Raw genomic sequence first — 16,978 nt, 5'->3', positions numbered from 1 at the left:
GAGCTGGGGTGTCCATGACTGGGCAGGACCCTGGCCTGGAGGCGGGGCTGGGTGAGGCAGGAAGGTAAGGCCTGTGCACCAGGATCAGGGCAGGTCTGGAGCTGATGGCTGTGCCCTAAGGCTTGTAGATGGCCCTAAAGCTAGCAAAAGTAACCAAAAAAGGGCCTAGGTCTTGCTAGAGCTTGGGGGCCCATGAAATTGCAAGGCCTGGTTAGGAGTGTAGCCTTGATTCCAGTCTAGTACAGAGGATGAGATGGTTGAATAGCATCATCAACTCAATGGACATGAGTTTGAGCAAACTCAGGGAGATAGTGAAGGACAGGGAAGCCTGGCACGCTGCAGTCCATGGGGTCACGAACAGCAACTGAGCAACTGAACCACAACAGCTGCAGTCATGAGCAAGTTACCTGACCTCTCTAAGCATCAGTTTCTCGTTCTGTAAGTTGGGATCATAAAACCCATCATGAGAGGTTCTAGTAAGACTTTGGTGAGATAATCAGTATAAAATGGTTATATACTAATGTTATATATAAATTAAATTATATACACTCAGGAAATGTTTGCTCTGCCTATGGAGATGCCAAAACCTGAAGACACAGCCTAGGGCAGGGACGCCAAGGCCTCTTGCAAGCTACAGCCTCACCAAATTGGAGAAATGGCCATTTCCCTAGCACCCTTCAATAATTTAGCCAACAGGTTTTCACAGTTTCACGTTAAAAAAATGTTTTTTCTCCCAAAGTTTTATGTTGACAAATTTCAAAAAAGGTTGAAAGATTACAAGCTCCCCACCCTCTTCTGGATTCACCATTGCTCAGTTTGCTGCTTTTGTGCTTCTCATGTACTGACGATGTATTTCGCTACCACCTGAAGGTAAGTTACACACAGCCTGAACTTTGCTCAATACTTTGCAGACATCCGTTAAGAAAAAGGAACCACCACCAAGGGAATTCCCCGCCGATCCATGTCTTGAACCCGTGTCCTTGGCAGTGGAAGTGTAGAGTCCTAACCATTAGATCTCCAGGAAGTTCCCAGGGCATATCTTTTTTCTTTCTGGCTGTGCTTTGGCAGTCCAGTGGTTAGGACTCCATGCTATCACTGCTGAGGGCCCTGGTTCAATCCCTGGTCAGGGAACTAAGATCCTGCAAGCTGCGTGGTGAGGCCAAAAAAGAAAAAAAAAAAAAGAATAAGGAACCACCATAAGTCACTCTCACAAGATTTAATATTGATACTCTGTATTAATCTGTTATGGGTTGAATTATGACCCCTAAAAATGAAGTCCTATTCCCAAATCAGAGTGTGACCTTATTCGGAACTAGAGGCATTGCAGACGTAAGTAGTTTAACAAGGTCATTAGGGTTGGCTCTAACCCAACATGACTGGTGTCCTTTAAAAAAGGGGGAAATGTGGATGCATACACAGGGAGCGCACCAAGTGCAAATGAAGGCAGAGATCAGGGTGATGCTTCTATAATCCAAGGAATGCCATGGATTTGCCAATAAGCCACTCGTAGCTAGGAGAGAGGCCTGGAATAGATTTTCTCACAGCTCTCAGGAGTAACAAATCCTGCAGACATTTTTTTTTTTAATTTATTTATTTTTAGTTGAAGGATAATTGCTTTACAATATTATGCTGGTTTCTGCCATACATCAACGTGAATCAGCCATAGGTATACTTATGTCCCCTCCCTCTTAAGCCTCCCCGCTCCCACCCCGTCCCACGCCTCTAGGTTGTCACAGAGCCCTGGTTTGAGTTCCCAGAGTCACACAGCAAAATGCCCGCTGGCTCTCTATTTTACATATGCCAGTGTGTATGTTTCCACGCTACTCTCCAGCCGCCCCACCCTCTCCTCCCCCCACCCCACTCCCGTGCTCATAATTCTGTTCTCTGTGTCTCCTGCAGTCATTTTTGTCTTGGACTTCTAGCCTCCACATCTGTGAAGTGATACATTTCTGTTTAAGTCAACCAGCTGGTGGTATAATCATGTCAAAAACATTCTTTATAGCATTAAAAAAAAGTTGAGTATCCGATTCTAGATCGCATGTTGCATTCAGTTCTTGTGTCTCGAATCTCATTTGACCCAAGACAACTTTCTCCTCCTTCCTTTATAGGTCATTTTTTTATGAGGTTAACATCTTTTTTAACAGTCCAGGCCAGTTTTTTTTGGTAGAATAACTTGCAATTTGCATTTGTCTGATTGTTTCCTTATTAAATTCAGATTTAACACTTTTGTCAAGACATAGCAGATGCTATTTTAAATTAATTTTGATTACAACAATACACATTTGTTTTTCTGGTAAATTGGAGGCTGAACTCCCATTTGGCTCCCTGCCCTCCCATCATGACATTAATTTATGTCCTTGTGTACCATGTCATTGGTGGGCATCAAGAGGGACCACCGTCCCCTAGCCCCCTTCTCTCCATCAGCAGGAATCCAGTTGGATCTTCAGGACCCTCCCTGTCCTCGGCAGGAAGCCCTGACCTCCGTGCTTGCAGCTGGCCCACCACCGGACCCCTGCCTCAAGACCATCAGACCTGGGCCTACTCCTGTCCCTGTTGCTCGGTCCACTGCAGGGGCTGAGGCCTCTAGGTTCTCCATGGCTCTGGCCATCCCTTGTTCTGACCCCGTCTCCACCCTCAGCTCCCGAAAGCTGTTCACCATGTGCTCTAGAGCTGATGGTCCAACTGCAGCAAAATCCCTTGCGCCCTCGCCCCCTTTTGCAAATGGTCCTTAGCCCTCCTGCTCTGGTGGAAACTTTGCCCTTTGGGGTTATGCTCACTGCCTCGTGTCCCGCAGACTTTCCACAGCCCTCCTGCCTTGTGGCCTGGAGATGGGGTAGGTGTCCTTCCTGAGGCCACTGGTAGATATCCTGCTCCCTCTTCCTTTCAAACACTTAGGTCTGAACTCAAGTTATCAGCTTTTACCACTTACTTTGTCTCAATGTCTCCCAACCCATGCATGGCTCATTTCTTAATAATTCTAGCTCCTGGCTTGTTGCCACTCTCTCTATCCAATTCTTGTTTTATTACATTTATTTATTTTGGCTGGCCATGCTGCACAGCTTGTAGGACCTCAGTTCCCTGACCAGGGATCAAACCCAGGCCTTTGGTAGTGAAAGCATTGGTCCTAACCACTAGACCGCCAGGGAATTCCCTCTATCCTACTTCCCTGGTGGCTCAGCTGGTAAAGAATCCACCTGCAATGTGAGAGACCTGGGTTGGGAAGATCCCCTGGAGAAGGGAACAGCTACCCACTCTAGTATTCTGGCTGAGAATCCCATGGACTGTATAGTCTATGGGGTCGCAAAGAGTTGGACATGACTGAGCACTTTGATGGTGACTGCAGCCATGAAATTAAAAGACGCTTACTCCTTGGAAGGAAAGTTATGACCAACCTAGATAGCATATTGAAAAGCAGAGACATTACTTTGCCAACAAAGATCCGTCTAGTCAAAGCTATGGTTTTTCCAGTGGTCATGTATAGATGTGAGAGTTGGACTGTGAAGAAAGCTGAACGCCGAAGAATTGATGCTTTTGAACTGTGGTGTTGGAGAAGACTCTTGAGAGTCCCTTGGACTGCAAGGAGATCCAACCAGTCCATTCTGAAGGAGATCAGCCCTGGGATTTCTTTGGAAGGACTGATGCTAAAGCTGAAACTCCAGTACTTTGGCCACCTCATGCGAAGAGTTGACTCATTGGAAAAGTCTCTGATTCTAGGAGGGATTGGGGGCAGGAGGAGAAGGGGACGACAGAGGATGAGATGGCTGGATGGCATCACGGACTCGATGGACGTGAGTCTGAGTGAACTCCGGGAGTTGGTGATGGACAGGGAGGCCTGGCGTGCTGCGATTCATGGGGTTGCAAAGAGTCGGACACGACTGAGTGACTGAACTGGACTGAACTGAGCACTTTGAATTCACTTCACTTACTATTATTTTGAATCTTAGAGACTTTGATATACACATGGATGATCCAGCTGCCAGGCTTCTCTGTTCCTTGAGCGCCATCTTGTCCCATGATCTTACCTTCCAGTCTCTCACTCTCACAGCCATACTGGAGAGCCACACTGTCATATGGGAGCCACTGGCACACGTAGCCTCTGAACATTTGAAATGTGACTGGTCAGATATGCTGTGTGTATAAAACATACCAGATTTCAAAGGCTTTGTTGTTCAGTTGCTAAGTCATATTGATGAATGGCAGAAACCAATACAATATTGTAAAGCAATTGTCCTTCAATTGTTGTTGTGCAGTCGCTATGCCATGTCTGACTCTTTGCAACCCCAAGGACTCCAGCATGCCAGGCTTTCCTGTCCTTCACTTATCTCCCAGAGTTTGCTCAAACACATGTCCATTGAGTCGGTGATGCCCTCGAGCCATCTCATCCTCTGTTGCCCCCCTCTCCTTCTGCCCTCAGTCTGCCCCAGCATCAGGGTCTTTTCCAATGAGTTGACACTTCGCATCAGGTGGCCAAAGTATTGTAGCTTCAGCTCCAGCATCAGTCTTTCCAATGAATACTCAGGGTTGGATTTCCTTTAGAATCGACTGGTTTGATCTCCTTGCTGTCCAAGGGACTCTCAAGAGTCTTCTCAAGCACCACAATTTGAAAGCATCAGTTCTTTGGGGCTCAGCCTTCTTTATGGTCCAACTCTCATATCCATAGATGACTATTGGAAAAGCCGTAGCTCTGACCATATGGACCTTTGGTGTGTACAGAACTAAGTCTTGTGTTGTGCGAACAGGACTTAGTGTAGAAAAACATAAATTGTCCTTAATAACTTTATATTGACTATGAGTTGAAATACATTTTGCTATATGTGATTAAAATTAATCTCACTTGTATCTTTTACTTTTTTAATGTAGCTACTAGAAATTTAAAATTTATATATACAGCTCCTGTTCGGTTTGTACAGAAAGCACTACTGTTAATTTTTTTTCCCCCTCCTTGCATGACTTGTGGGATTTAGTTCCCCAACCAGGGATTGAACCTGGGTCCTCAGCAGTGAGAGGGTGGAGTCCTAACCACTGGACCACCAGGGAATTTCCCTAAATATTTTCACTGCTAATAATGACAGCAACCTTCTCCCCATAATTTCAATGCCAAGCCTCCCACTCTCTAACTAACACCCTTATCTTTTCAGCTGTCCCTAGTACCCCAACAACAACAAAGTTTTAACCCCACTGGAACCTACAATCCGTTCATTTATTTATTTTTGTCTGTGCTGGGTCTTCACTGCCTCATGGACTTTATCCAGTTGGGACGGGTGGGGGCTGCTCTCTCACTGTGGCGAGCAGGCTTCTCGTCGCAGTGGCTTCTTTTGTTGATGAGCATGGGTTTCAGTAGCTGTGGTGCGTGAGCTCAGTAGTCGCGGTTCCCGCCTCTAGAGCACCGGCTCAGTGGCTGTGGATGGGCTTAGTTGCTCTACAGCATGTGGGATCTTTCCAGACCAGGGATCAAACCCATCCTCCTGCTTTGCTCGTGGGTGTGCTCAGTCACATCTGACTCTTTATGACCCCATGGGCTCTAGCCCACCAAGGCTCCTCTGTCTATGGAATTTCTCAGGCAAGAATGTGGGAGTGGGTTGCCATTTCCTCCTCTAGGGCATCTTCCCAACCCAGGGATCAAACCTGTGTCTCCTGCATTGGCAGGCAGATTCTTTACCACTGAGCCACCAGGAAAGCCCTGGTAAGTGGATTCTTAACACTGGACCACCAGGGAAGTTCAATAATTCATTGATTTTGCCACCCTTTTGCTGTCCCTCATTCCTCTTGTGTCCGTACTTCTGTCCCCCGCCGCAAACAGCTTAAATTCTGGGCCAATGTTTATAATCACTCTTATGAATGAATGTTATTTGTTCATTTATCCAGCAAATAATTGTTGAACATCAGTTATGTACAGGACACTATTCTAGGGACATGGAACACATCCATGAACAAAACAGACATGTTACCTGTCATTGTGGAGCTTACATTTTGGTGGTTTGAGACAAATAATAAATAAGTCAAGCTATGGTTTTTCCAGTAGTCATGTACAGATGTGAGAGTTGGACCATAAAGAAGGCTTAGTGCCAAAGAGTTGATGCCTTCAAACTGTGGTGCTGGAGAAGACTCTTGAGAGTCGCTTGGACTGCAAGGAGATCAAACCAGTCAATCCTATAGGAACTCAATCCTGGATCAATTCATTGGAAGGACTGATGCTGAAAAGTTGAAGCTCCAATACTTCAGCCACCTGATGAGAAGAGCTGACTCATTGAAAAGACCCTGATGCTGGGAAGGACTGAGGACAGGAGGAGAAGGGGGCAACACAGGATGAGATGCTTGGATGGCATCACTGAGCCAATGGACATGAGTTTGCACAAACTCTGGGAGATTGTGAAGGACAGGGAAGCCTGGTGTGCTGCAGTCCATGGGTTGCAAAGAGTCAGACACGACTGAGTGACTGAGCAATAACAACAATTATGGAGGACCCTGGTGGGCGACAGTCCATGGGGCTGCAGAGAGTCAGACATGACTGAAGCAACTGAGCACTTATGAGGTGCTTGAGAAGTGGTTCTCAACAGGGAGCAGTTTGCCCCCCAGAGATATTTGGTAATGTGTGGAGACATTTCTACTGTTACAACAGGGGGAGGGACATCTAAAAGGGGGAGAAGCCAGGGAGGCTGCTAAGCATCCTACAGGGCACAAATCGGTCCCCAACTACAGTGACGCTAGTGGTGAAGAATCCGCCTGTCAGTTAAGGAGACAAAGGAGACATGGGTTCGATCCCTGGGTTGGGAAGCTCCCCTGGAGTAGGAAATGACAACCAGCTCCAATATACTTGCCTGAAAAATCCCATGGACAGAAGAGCCTGGTGGGCTTCAGTCCATGGGATCTCAAAAGAGTCAGACACGACTGAGTGACTGAGCACGTATACGATACGAATGTCAATCTGCCCTGGTTGAGAAACCCTGTTCTAGAAGCTGTTAGTGCTTTAGAAGAAAACATTTTAGAAAGCACAGTGGAGGGGAGGGGTTAGAAGAAGCATTTCGGTTGGAGACTATGATTTTAAGTAGGCTGGTTAGGTCTGGGTCAGCCTCATTGAGAAGGTGGCGTTTGGGAGGAAGACCAGCTGGGCTTCCTATTTCATTGGGAAAATGAAAGTACCCATGTACTCTACCGTATCTCCAATTATTGTGACTAGAACTGTTCATGCTACTAGCAAAGGACAAGCTTGCAAATTGTGGGGGGTTTTTTTAGTTAAAAAAATATTTTTTTCTACAGGCCTGCAAATTGGGAACGCCCATCCTCTCTACTTGTTCAAGGTCATCAGTCCTGCCTTCTTTCCTATTAAACAACAGCCACGTTGCACTCGCCCTCTGCAATGGCCCACACTCTGTCTGTGGAGTGTGATTCTCTGTATCTGAATAAATCCACTCTTCATCTATCACTTTGTCTGAATTCTTTCTGCAATGAGACATCAAGACCCAGCCTATAAAAACCAACCACATCAAATTCCGGGGCTGCACTCACCCTCTGTGATGGCCCAAACTCTGTCTGTGGAGTGTGCTTCTGTCTGTATCTGAATAAATCCACTTCTTACCTATCAAAAAAACCCAAAAAACAGCCACAACACCAGGACCTCCTTTGACCTTCTTCTACCTCCAGTTGCCAGCTTGGTTTTTTCTTCTCTTCTGGAAAGCTCCCTAAAAGAGTTGTGTATTATCACTGTCTCCAATTTCTTCCCTTTCATTTTTCTTGAGCCCAAGAACTCTGGGCTTTTGTTCCCAAACTACTCCTAAGGTGGTCGCCAGGGGTTCTCACAGAGCTAAATGCAATCAGTCCTTGGTGCTCAGCTTGCTGACCTGTGGGCACCCTGTGGCTCATTCCTCTGGCTTGGTCCTCTAAACCAAATGCCCATGTGGCTTTTCTCCCATCTCTCTGGCTGATTCCTCTCAGAATCTTTGCTGGTTCCTCCTGGTTTCCCAACCTCTACATGACGGGGTACCCCAGAACGCAGTCCTTGATGATCTATTCCCATATATGCCTCACTCAACTTCCCTAAATGTTAACATCTTACACAACACTGTACATTTATCAAAACTTAGGAATGAAAAATAAACAAAGCTACAGATAGTTTTGAATTTCATAAGTAGTGCTCACAGGTGCCCAAGACTTAACAATTAATTATATATAATTCCCATATATGCCTCACTAAACTTCCCTAAATGTTAACATCTTACACAACATGGTACATTTATCAAAACTTCAGTTCAGTTCAGTTCAGTCGCTCAGTCGTGTCCGACTCTTTGTGACCCCATGAATCGCAGTATGCCAGGCTTCCCTGTCCATCACCAACTCCTGGAGTTCACTCAGACTTACATCCATCGAGTCAGTGATGCCATCCAGCCATCTCATCCTCTGTCGTCCCCTTCTCCTCCTGCCCCCATCCCTCCCAGCATCAGAGTCTTTTCCAATGAGTCAACTCTTCACATGAGGTGGCCAAAGAACTGGAGTTTCAGCTTTAGCATCATTCCTTCCAAAGAAATCCCAAGGCTGATCTCCTTTGAAAAATGAACAAAGCTACAGATAGTTTTGAATTTCATAAGTAGTGCTCACAGGTGCCCAAGACTTGACTGGTTTAGTTTTAAAACTGAAAGTCCCACTCCCCTGAAGTCCCCTCAGACTTGGGCGAGCTGGGCCAATCAGCCACCCTCTTCACCAGTTTTTCTACTAAATCCTTTTTCTTCTGGTCTAGGATTCAATCTAGGACACCACGTTGGTCCTGTCTCCTTCAGTTCAGTTCAGTCGCTCAGTCGTGTCCGACTCTTGGCGACCCCATAAATCGCGGCACGCCAGGCCTCCCTGTCCATCACCAACTCCCGGAGTTCACCCAGACTCACGTCCATCGAGTCCGTAATGCCATCCAGCCATCTCATCCTCTGTCGTCCCCTTCTCCTCCTGCCCCCAATCCCTCCTAGAATCAGAGACTTTTCCAATGAGTCAACTCTTCGCATGAGGTGGCCAAAGTACTGGAGTTTCAGCTTTAGCATCAGTCCTTCCAAAGAACACCCAGGGCTGATCTCCTTCAGAATGGACTGGTTGGATCTCCTTGCAGTCCAAGGGACTCTCAAGAGTCTTCTCCAACACCACAGTTCAAAAGCATCAATTCTCCGGCGCTCAGCTTTCTTCACAGTCCAACTCTCGCATCCATACATAACCACTGGAAAAACCATAGCCTTGACTAGACGGACCTTTGTTGGCAAAGTAATGTCTCTGCTTTTGAATATGCTATCTAGATTGGTCATAACTTTCCTTCCAAGGAGCAAGTGTCTTTTAATTTCATGGCTGCAGTCACCATCTGCAGTGATTTTGGAGCCCCCCCCAAAATAAAGTCTGACCCTGTCTCCTTAGTATCTTCTAATGTGCAACGGTTTCTCACTCCTTCCTTGTCTTTCATGACCTGAACACTTTTGAGGAGAGCTGTCAGGTATGGCCAGTCTGAAAGTCCCTCAGTTTGTGTTTGCCCAAACTTCTCTCATGATTAGGCTAGATTTACAGTTTTGTGGGGGATAATGTACAGAAGTGAAGTAGGGTAGGAATTTGATCTGTTTTACTCACTGCTACATAGCCAGTGCCTGAGAGCTTGGCCCATTATAGGCAGCAAAAATCTGTTTCCTAAATGAATAAGAGAGTGACTGATTCTGTAGAAATTATTTAGTATTATTTTGAAGTTTTTAAATGGTAATATAAATCCTACCCCATCATACATATTGTTCTGCAGCCTCTCCCCTTGAACAATGTGCCCTGAAGATCCATCTTAGGATGCAGAGAGTTACTTTACTCTTCTTTTGCTGTATTACAAATAATTACAATGGTTCTTTAGATGGTCTTCTTTGCACACGTGTCAGATTTTCCCTGTAGACCGAAAGCTAGACTTACAGTAGGCACTTTTATGTGTTAATCGATACCGATAAATAACCAACTAAAATGGCTGAACACATTTACAGTACTCCAGCAGTGCTAAAAAGTTCCCGTTGTCATCACATCTTGCCAACAAGCAACAACCTACAGAAGCGGACACTGCCCGCTCACTACCCGGACTACATCTCCCAAAAGGCACTGCGGTTCCTCGGCTACCCGGGTGAGCGTGAATTGGAATGACCAATCCCTGAGGACCTCAGAAAGGCGGGGCTGCCTCCGCTCTTCTCCGCCCTCTGGGGAGCCCAGAGCAGCGGGACTACCACTCCCATAAGCCATCGCGGACTGGCCGGCCCGGCCACCATTTCAAGACTTGGCAGGGACAACAGCGGGCCTTGGACTCCTCTTCCCGGCAGGCAGTGCGGCCCGAGGGGGGCGGAACTCCATTTCCCAGCAGACTTCAGGCGGCGGGCGCCGCGGTGCCTTGTGTGGGATGTAAGCGCGGAGGTGGGCGCGGGGGACCTAGGCCAGGTCTCTCCTTGGGATTTGGGGGGACTGGCCTAGGGGCGCCTTCCGGCGGACTCTAGGGCCCCGGGGGTATGAGCGCAGAGAGGGGGCGGGGCGGCCATTGGGAGTGCTCAGCGGGGTCCTAGGGGCTCACCTCCTTCGGGGCCGGGGCTCCTGGTGGTGTGGGGGACAGGAAGGCCCTGCAGCCTCGGCTGAGGGGTCTCTTCGATGAAAGAGGGGGAACAGATGAGCGGAGCGTGAAGCGGCGGGGAAGCAAGGGTTGGTGTCTGTGGGTGTGTAGAGGGGTGTGGAACGCTAGCCGAACCTGGGAGGGGACTCGTGGGCCGTGCCCACAAGACCATCCTTCTCCTCCGGTCGCCTGCAGGCCGAGGGCCGCCGCCATGGGGCTGAAGGCTGCCCAGAAAACGCTATTCCCGCTGCGTTCCATCGACGATGTGGTGCGCCTGTTCGCTGCCGAGCTGGGCCGGGAGGAGCCGGACCTGGTGCTCCTATCCTTGGTACTGGGCTTCGTGGAGCATTTCCTAGCTGTCAACCGCGTCATCCCCACCAACGTGCCTGAGCTCACTTTTCAGCCCAGCCCTGCGCCCGACCCTCCTGGCGGCCTCACCTACTTCCCGGTGGCCGACCTGTCCATCATCGCTGCCCTCTATGCCCGCTTCACTGCCCAGATCCGTGGCGCCGTTGACCTGTCTCTCTACCCGCGAGAGGGGGGCGTCTCCAGCCGTGAGCTGGTCAAGAAGGTCTCCGATGTCATCTGGAATAGCCTCAGCCGCTCCTACTTCAAGGATCGTGCCCACATCCAGTCCCTCTTCAGCTTCATCACAGGTTGGAGCCCGACAGGTGGCAAGAGACAGGTGGCTGTCTCACGTGAGAATCTTGGCCCACCTCTTCCCAACACTGTGGTTTACAGAGCCCGTTTGAGACCTGTAAGCTTGTGAGGTGGGCCAAGTGTTACGTCCCCCATTGCAGCTAGAGAAACTGAAGCCCCGGGAGAGAAAGTGATCTGCCAAAGTGACACACAGTGACGGGGCTGGGACTGGACCTCAGTCACTTGACTCCAAATCCATTAGCCCACCCTCTGCCCCCTCAGCACCTCAGCTACTGCAGCTCAGCCTGGGGCACAGAGGGCAGCAGAAGATTTAGGGGGTGAGGAGCCAAAATCTGTCTATGTTTCATGGAATTGAGACAATCCACGGAGTATCTATGAACATAATTTGAAGGTGAAGAGACTAGGGCTTCACCTTGAGAAGCTGAAAGCTCAGGACTTGCAAAGAGCTTTCCTTTTTGTTCTAAGGCCAGTTAACTGGCATTCAGGTCCTGGAGTGCCATATTGAGAAGGAATCTGAGGCTACTTCTGAGCTTAGCAAGAAAAGAGGACAGAGATAAATTAGGAGTGTCCATCAGTGGGTGTGTAAAAAAGTGTTGGCCAGTGTCCTGGTTATAACCTAGTACAGTAAAATGAGGAAATGCTTAAATTAGCAGAAATATATAATACAGTTGCAGAGAAATAGAAAAGGCAGGGTCAAAAGCTGGGGAACTATGAAAGATTCAGGGTCTCCTGTTGAGGACAGGGAATGTAAGGGGGGAGGGAGAGGCCCTGAACAGTTAGGAGGAAAGGGATAGAGGGAAGCAGGGCAGGAGTGTCAGAGGGCAAAGGTATGGGGGTGAGGGTGGGAGGGAGCATGGCTTACCGCTGGCAGGTCCCTTCCCCCAGGCCAGAGCTCAGAGGACCCTCTTTGATTACTTTCCCTTCCACAGGCACCAAACTGGACAGCTCTGGCGTGGCCTTCGCCGTGGTGGGGGCCTGCCAGGCTCTCGGTCTCCGGGATGTCCACTTGGCCTTGTCCGAGGACCACGCCTGGGTAGTGTTTGGGCCCAATGGAGAACAAACAGCTGAAGTCACTTGGCATGGCAAGGGCAATGAGGATCGCAGAGGCCAGACAGTCAACGCGGGTGTGGCTGAGCGGGTACTGCACTCCCCCACCCCCTCCATATTCTCCTAGCCCAGGCCACCCAAGGAGCTCTGCTTTCTTGGGCCATTCTCCCCTCTTCCTGTCACCACCTCCATATGTCTGGGGCCCTGTTCAAGGGGAGGGCCCTGTTCCTGATGTCAATCCCTACAGCAGGCACTGGTGGGCCATCATAAGACATCTGGTCTTGTCCTCTCCCAAGAGCTGGCTGTACCTGAAAGGATCATACATGCGCTGTGACCGCAAGATGGAGGTGGCATTTATGGTATGCGCCATCAACCCTTCCATTGACCTGCACACTGACTCCCTGGAGCTACTGCAGCTGCAGCAGGTGAGGGTACCTGTGGGACCCTGGGCCAGGGTGCTTCCCCTTGCTGAGCTTCAGCTTCCCCTTCTGTAACATGGGTGAATCATTCCTGGCCTGGACTTTCCTGGGGCTCTTGGGAAGGGGGAAATTGAGACATGAAAGTGCTTTGACACCAGTCAGGGGCTAGTTCCTAAATTCTGGCTTTTCCCACCTCGGGGGGGAGTCCCCTACTGGTGCCGGACTGCTCCCTCTGCCTGGTAGACTGAGGGCGCACCTCCCTCTCACCAGCTTGCACTTTTCTTCTTTGGCCCCTAGAAGCTGCTGTGGCTGCTCTATGACCTGGGACATCTGGAAAGGTCAGTAGGGGGAGTGGCCAGGCTGGGCCCCAGGGCGGGCTAGGGGGCAGCCTGGACTTACTAGCCTTTCCCAGGTACCCAATGGCGCTGGGGAACCTGGCGGATCTGGAGGAGCTGGAGCCCACCCCGGGCCGGCCGGACCCACTCACCCTCTACCACAAGGTGGGGACATCTTAGGTATAGAAGGGTAGAGAAGGGCGGCCCAGCGGTGGCTGGGGTCCCCTTCTACTTGGAACTGGGGGGGCAGGTAAGGAGAGAACTTTGTGTGTATTGTGGGGTATCACCTATCCAGTCCCCTTTTTGTATTTACTGCGTGCATATTCAGTGCAGTCAGGGATGTCTGAGAGGTGTTCTGGTTCTCTGCCTGGGAGGGGTAGGTCCTAGAGTTGTCCCCTCAGCCCTACTTTTTCTACTACTTGTCATTGTCCTCTGGGAGTATAACAGAAGTCAAACGTGGTGAGAGCACTGAGGTGGGAGTATTAACTTGGTGGGGCTGGGGGCTCCTGGGCTGGGAGGGACATTAGACTGGATTTGGAAGGCCTTGGTGTTTGTGGGGGAAAGTTCAGGAAAGGGACAGACCCTGAGCTTGGAGGATAAGCCCCTCCCCTTCCTAGGCCTTTGTCTGCAGGGTGCCTGCAGCAGTCTGGCCCAGGCCTGAGCAAGCAGACCTGCAGACCAGGGGAGGGGCAGCTGGCAGAGAGGATGATGGCCAGGGTAGTAAGGTCTCATGGGAGGAGACTCTCTGGAATCTTCCTGATGCCCCTTCCAATTGTGATCCAGTGGAACATTTGTGCCATCTGGGGCTGCCTCCTTGAGACCCCTCTGCTCATTCTCAGGGCATTGCCTCAGCCAAGACCTACTACCGGGATGAGCACATCTACCCCTACATGTACCTGGCTGGTTACCACTGTCGCAACCGCAATGTGCGCGAAGCTCTGCAGGCCTGGGCCGACACAGCCACTGTCATCCAGGAGTGAGGATCCCCCCACATGACCCCAGCCCAGCTTTTCTTCCCCTTCCACCCAATTTACAACCCCTCTCATCCAGGAGGGAGGCCTGGGTCCCAAGTTCTATCCCTCTCCTTCCAGTCACTAGGCAGCCAAGACCATCATTGCCTGAGAGGTAGGGACCCCTCATGAGGGCCTCAGGCCTTTCCTTCCCTCTCCTCTCCTGATGTCTGACCACTGCCATCCAGCTCTGTATTCCCGGCCCCCCTCTTCACTCTTGCTCTGGGCTGACACAGCACCATCATCTCGGAGTGAGGACCCCAATCATTCACTCGGTCCCTGGATGATCCCGGGAAAGAAACCAGGGCTCCCTCCCCTGCCAGGTCCCTGGGGGTACCCACCATGGCTGAGACCCCACAGTGCCCTGCTGCCCTCACAGCTACAACTACTGCCGTGAAGACGAGGAGATCTACAAGGAGTTCTTTGAAGTAGCCAATGACGTCATCCCCAACCTGCTGAAGGAGGCCGCCAGCCTGCTGGAGGCTGGCGAGGAGCGACCCGGGGAGCAGACCCAGGTGAAAGGCTGGGCTCCAGCCTGTGCACACCTTCCCACCTGAGCAGGGCTCCCAGTCCCAGGACGTGGAACTGCTGCCTGGGACTGGGGGCGGCACAGGAAAGTTTGGTGCAGGACAGGCAGAGAGCTGTGTTCTCTTATGCAGTAGCCGAGGGTCTGGGTCTGGGTTTGAGGAGGTGAGGTAAATGGGATGGAAGCCCTTCTCTTTCTCTGTCAGGGTCACTCATTCAGTTGAGGGAGTGAAATGGAGATAAAGGGTGGTTCCCCACTAGCCCCAAGTCCAGGCTAAGGACTAGATTTATAAAAGGAAGGAGTTTCTAAGAATTCTTTCCACCCCTACTCACCTCCCCCAGGGCCAGGGCTCTCTGTCCAGACGAGAGGTCTGGCCTGTGCCGCCTGGTGAGGGGTGAGTAATGGGGTCTGAACTAACTGTGCCCTTTCCCCCCTTTCTCAGGGCACGCAGAGTCAGGGTTCTGCCCTCCAGGACCCAGAGTGCTTCGCCCATCTGCTGCGATTCTATGATGGCATCTGCAAATGGGAAGAGGGCAGCCCCACCCCCGTGCTGCATGTGGGCTGGGCCACCTTCCTTGTGCAGTCCCTAGGCCGTTTTGAGGGACAGGTGAGAGGCAGCTGTGCAGGGTGGCTGGGAGGGCGGGTGGTGACAGCAGCCAGGAGGAGTCAGACCTTTGTAGCACTGCAGGGGATCTGCCTATACCCTTTGGGTGCGAGTGAGACCAAGGCCCCAAGATGGCTGGGGTGCGGGGTGCCAGCCACTGGCCTGCAACCTTGGCCTTCGCTTGTCCTCCCCATCCGGCCCAGGTACGGCAGAAGGTACGCATAGTGAGCCGAGAGGCGGAGGCGGCCGAGGCTGAAGAGCCGTGGGGCGAGGAAGCCCGAGAAGGCCGGCGGCGGGGCCCACGGCGGGAATCCAAGCCCGAGGAGCCGCCGCCGCCTAAGAAGCCGGCGCTGGACAAGGGCCCAGGCGCGGGCCAGGGTGCGGTGCCAGGACCCCCTCGGAAGCCCCCAGGCACAGTCCCCGGGACTGCCCGCGGCGCTGAAGGCGGCAGCGCCGCTCCAGTGCCGGCACCCGCTGCATCACCGCCACCCGAGGGTCCCGTGCTGACATTCCAGAGCGAGAAGATGAAAGGCATGAAGGAGCTGCTTGTGGCCACCAAGATCAATTCGAGCGCCATCAAGCTGCAGCTCACGGCGCAGTCACAAGTGCAGATGAAGAAGCAGAAAGTGTCTACACCGAGTGACTACACGCTTTCCTTCCTCAAGCGGCAGCGCAAGGGTCTCTGAAGTACCGGGACTCCATATCCGCCTACCAAGAGCCCGCCCTCAACCCGTCGAGGCTCCACCCCAGCCTCTTGAGCCCAGGCTCCACCCGCAGGCCCCATCCCTACCCGGAACCCAGGCTGCAGGTTCCCAGAGTACAAACTCTGCCCAGCGCCCCGAATCGAGGGCTCTGCCCAGTCATTGGAATATAGAGCCCATCCCCAAGGGTCCCAGCCGGCCATCTGAAACCTTCCCTCTGACCCCATCACCAGTCTTTAAAGGTCCAACCACGGGAAACAGCCTTCACCTCAGAACCCAGGCTCTAACCTTCGTCCTGAGCGGTGTTGGCTCAGGGTTGCTTCCAGCCCATGGGGCTCTTTCGCTCTAAACCCTAGAAGCAGAGGTCCCACCTACAGCCCGGGAACCAAGGACCCCGCCCAGCTCCTAGGAGAACGTTTCCACACTTCAGAAGTCCATTCCTTGCAAGCCCCCTAGCACAAAGAACCTAAGAAACGCTTCCAGAATTTGGAAATGCTAGCTTCCTTCTCTGTCTCATGGGTCGGGGACGCAAAACTCTGCCCCCGGCCTGTGTGAATCCTGAGCCCTGCCCCCTCCCTGCCCAAACTGGCCCTAGATCAGAGCAGACCTTTCTTCCCACCCTCTGGGAACCTCCCCGAGGTCCAGCCTGTCTCGGGGGACCCTAGAGGAAATCTACAGGGGTTTGTTTGCGTGTGGGTGAGGGGAGCCTGATCTCTTCCTGTTTTGTACATAGATTTATTTTTCAGTTCCAAGGAAGATGAATACATTTTGTAAAAAAAAAAAAAACTTGTCGGTGTTTCATCTGGGAATTTTGGGGTGGAGCGTCCCCTCTTTCTTCTGCTTTCTGGCCCTGCGGGCTTCAGTCTCCCCACTTGTAGAGCTCGAGGAACCAGTGGCTGAAGGAAGAGCCTCGGCGCCCGCCCGCTCCTCCCGGGATTGGGGCTTCCCCTTGCCGCCAAGGGTCGGTCCCGCGGGCGCCTCCTCCCGGCCGGGCGGCGGGGCATCCCCGGCCTGGCCCCGCCCTGGGGCCCGGTCCCGCCCCCGCGGCCTCGGAGCCACCGGCGCCCGCCCCGGCGGTACTACCC

The 16,978-nt window shown here is 51.5% G+C and overlaps 1 protein-coding gene and 1 non-coding gene across 5 annotated transcripts; one reads left to right on the top strand and one right to left on the bottom strand.

The window, feature by feature from the left end:
* Window positions 1-4,964: 4,964 nt before the first annotated feature.
* On the bottom strand, window positions 4,965-5,037 carry TRNAE-CUC (transfer RNA glutamic acid (anticodon CUC)). The gene has a single exon. It is a non-coding gene; the product is annotated as a tRNA-Glu (tRNA).
* Window positions 5,038-10,291: 5,254 nt separating this feature from the next.
* Window positions 10,292-16,683, top strand: MEN1 (menin 1). 4 transcript variants are annotated; one of them, XM_061406878.1, is made up of 10 exons: window positions 10,292-10,389; window positions 10,787-11,247; window positions 12,181-12,389; window positions 12,595-12,723; window positions 13,015-13,055; window positions 13,130-13,217; window positions 13,892-14,028; window positions 14,442-14,577; window positions 15,031-15,195; window positions 15,396-16,683. In XM_061406878.1, coding segments are annotated over exons 1-10 (1,851 nt in total). In that variant the 5' UTR covers window positions 10,292-10,387; the 3' UTR covers window positions 15,879-16,683. The 4 variants fall into 4 exon arrangements, with proteins under 4 accessions (XP_061262862.1, XP_061262863.1, XP_061262864.1 ...); XM_061406879.1 differs by having other exon boundaries at window positions 10,301-10,401; XM_061406880.1 differs by having other exon boundaries at window positions 10,371-10,425.
* The last annotated feature ends 295 nt before the right edge of the window (window positions 16,684-16,978 follow it).

Source organism: Bos javanicus, chromosome 29, assembly GCF_032452875.1.
Source record: "Bos javanicus breed banteng chromosome 29, ARS-OSU_banteng_1.0, whole genome shotgun sequence".
Lineage (NCBI taxonomy): Eukaryota > Metazoa > Chordata > Mammalia > Artiodactyla > Bovidae > Bos > Bos javanicus.
The sequence above is the reverse complement of the archived record's forward strand: the minus strand, read 5'-3'. Positions and strand labels throughout refer to the sequence as shown.

Bases quoted from the DNA above. Each gene is read 5' to 3' on its own strand.
- MEN1 (XM_061406878.1), top strand. The intron at 13,056-13,129 runs GTCAGTAGGGGG...AGCCTTTCCCAG, and splicing joins GACCTGGGACATCTGGAAAG to GTACCCAATGGCGCTGGGGA. The intron at 15,196-15,395 runs GTGAGAGGCAGC...CATCCGGCCCAG, and splicing joins TAGGCCGTTTTGAGGGACAG to GTACGGCAGAAGGTACGCAT.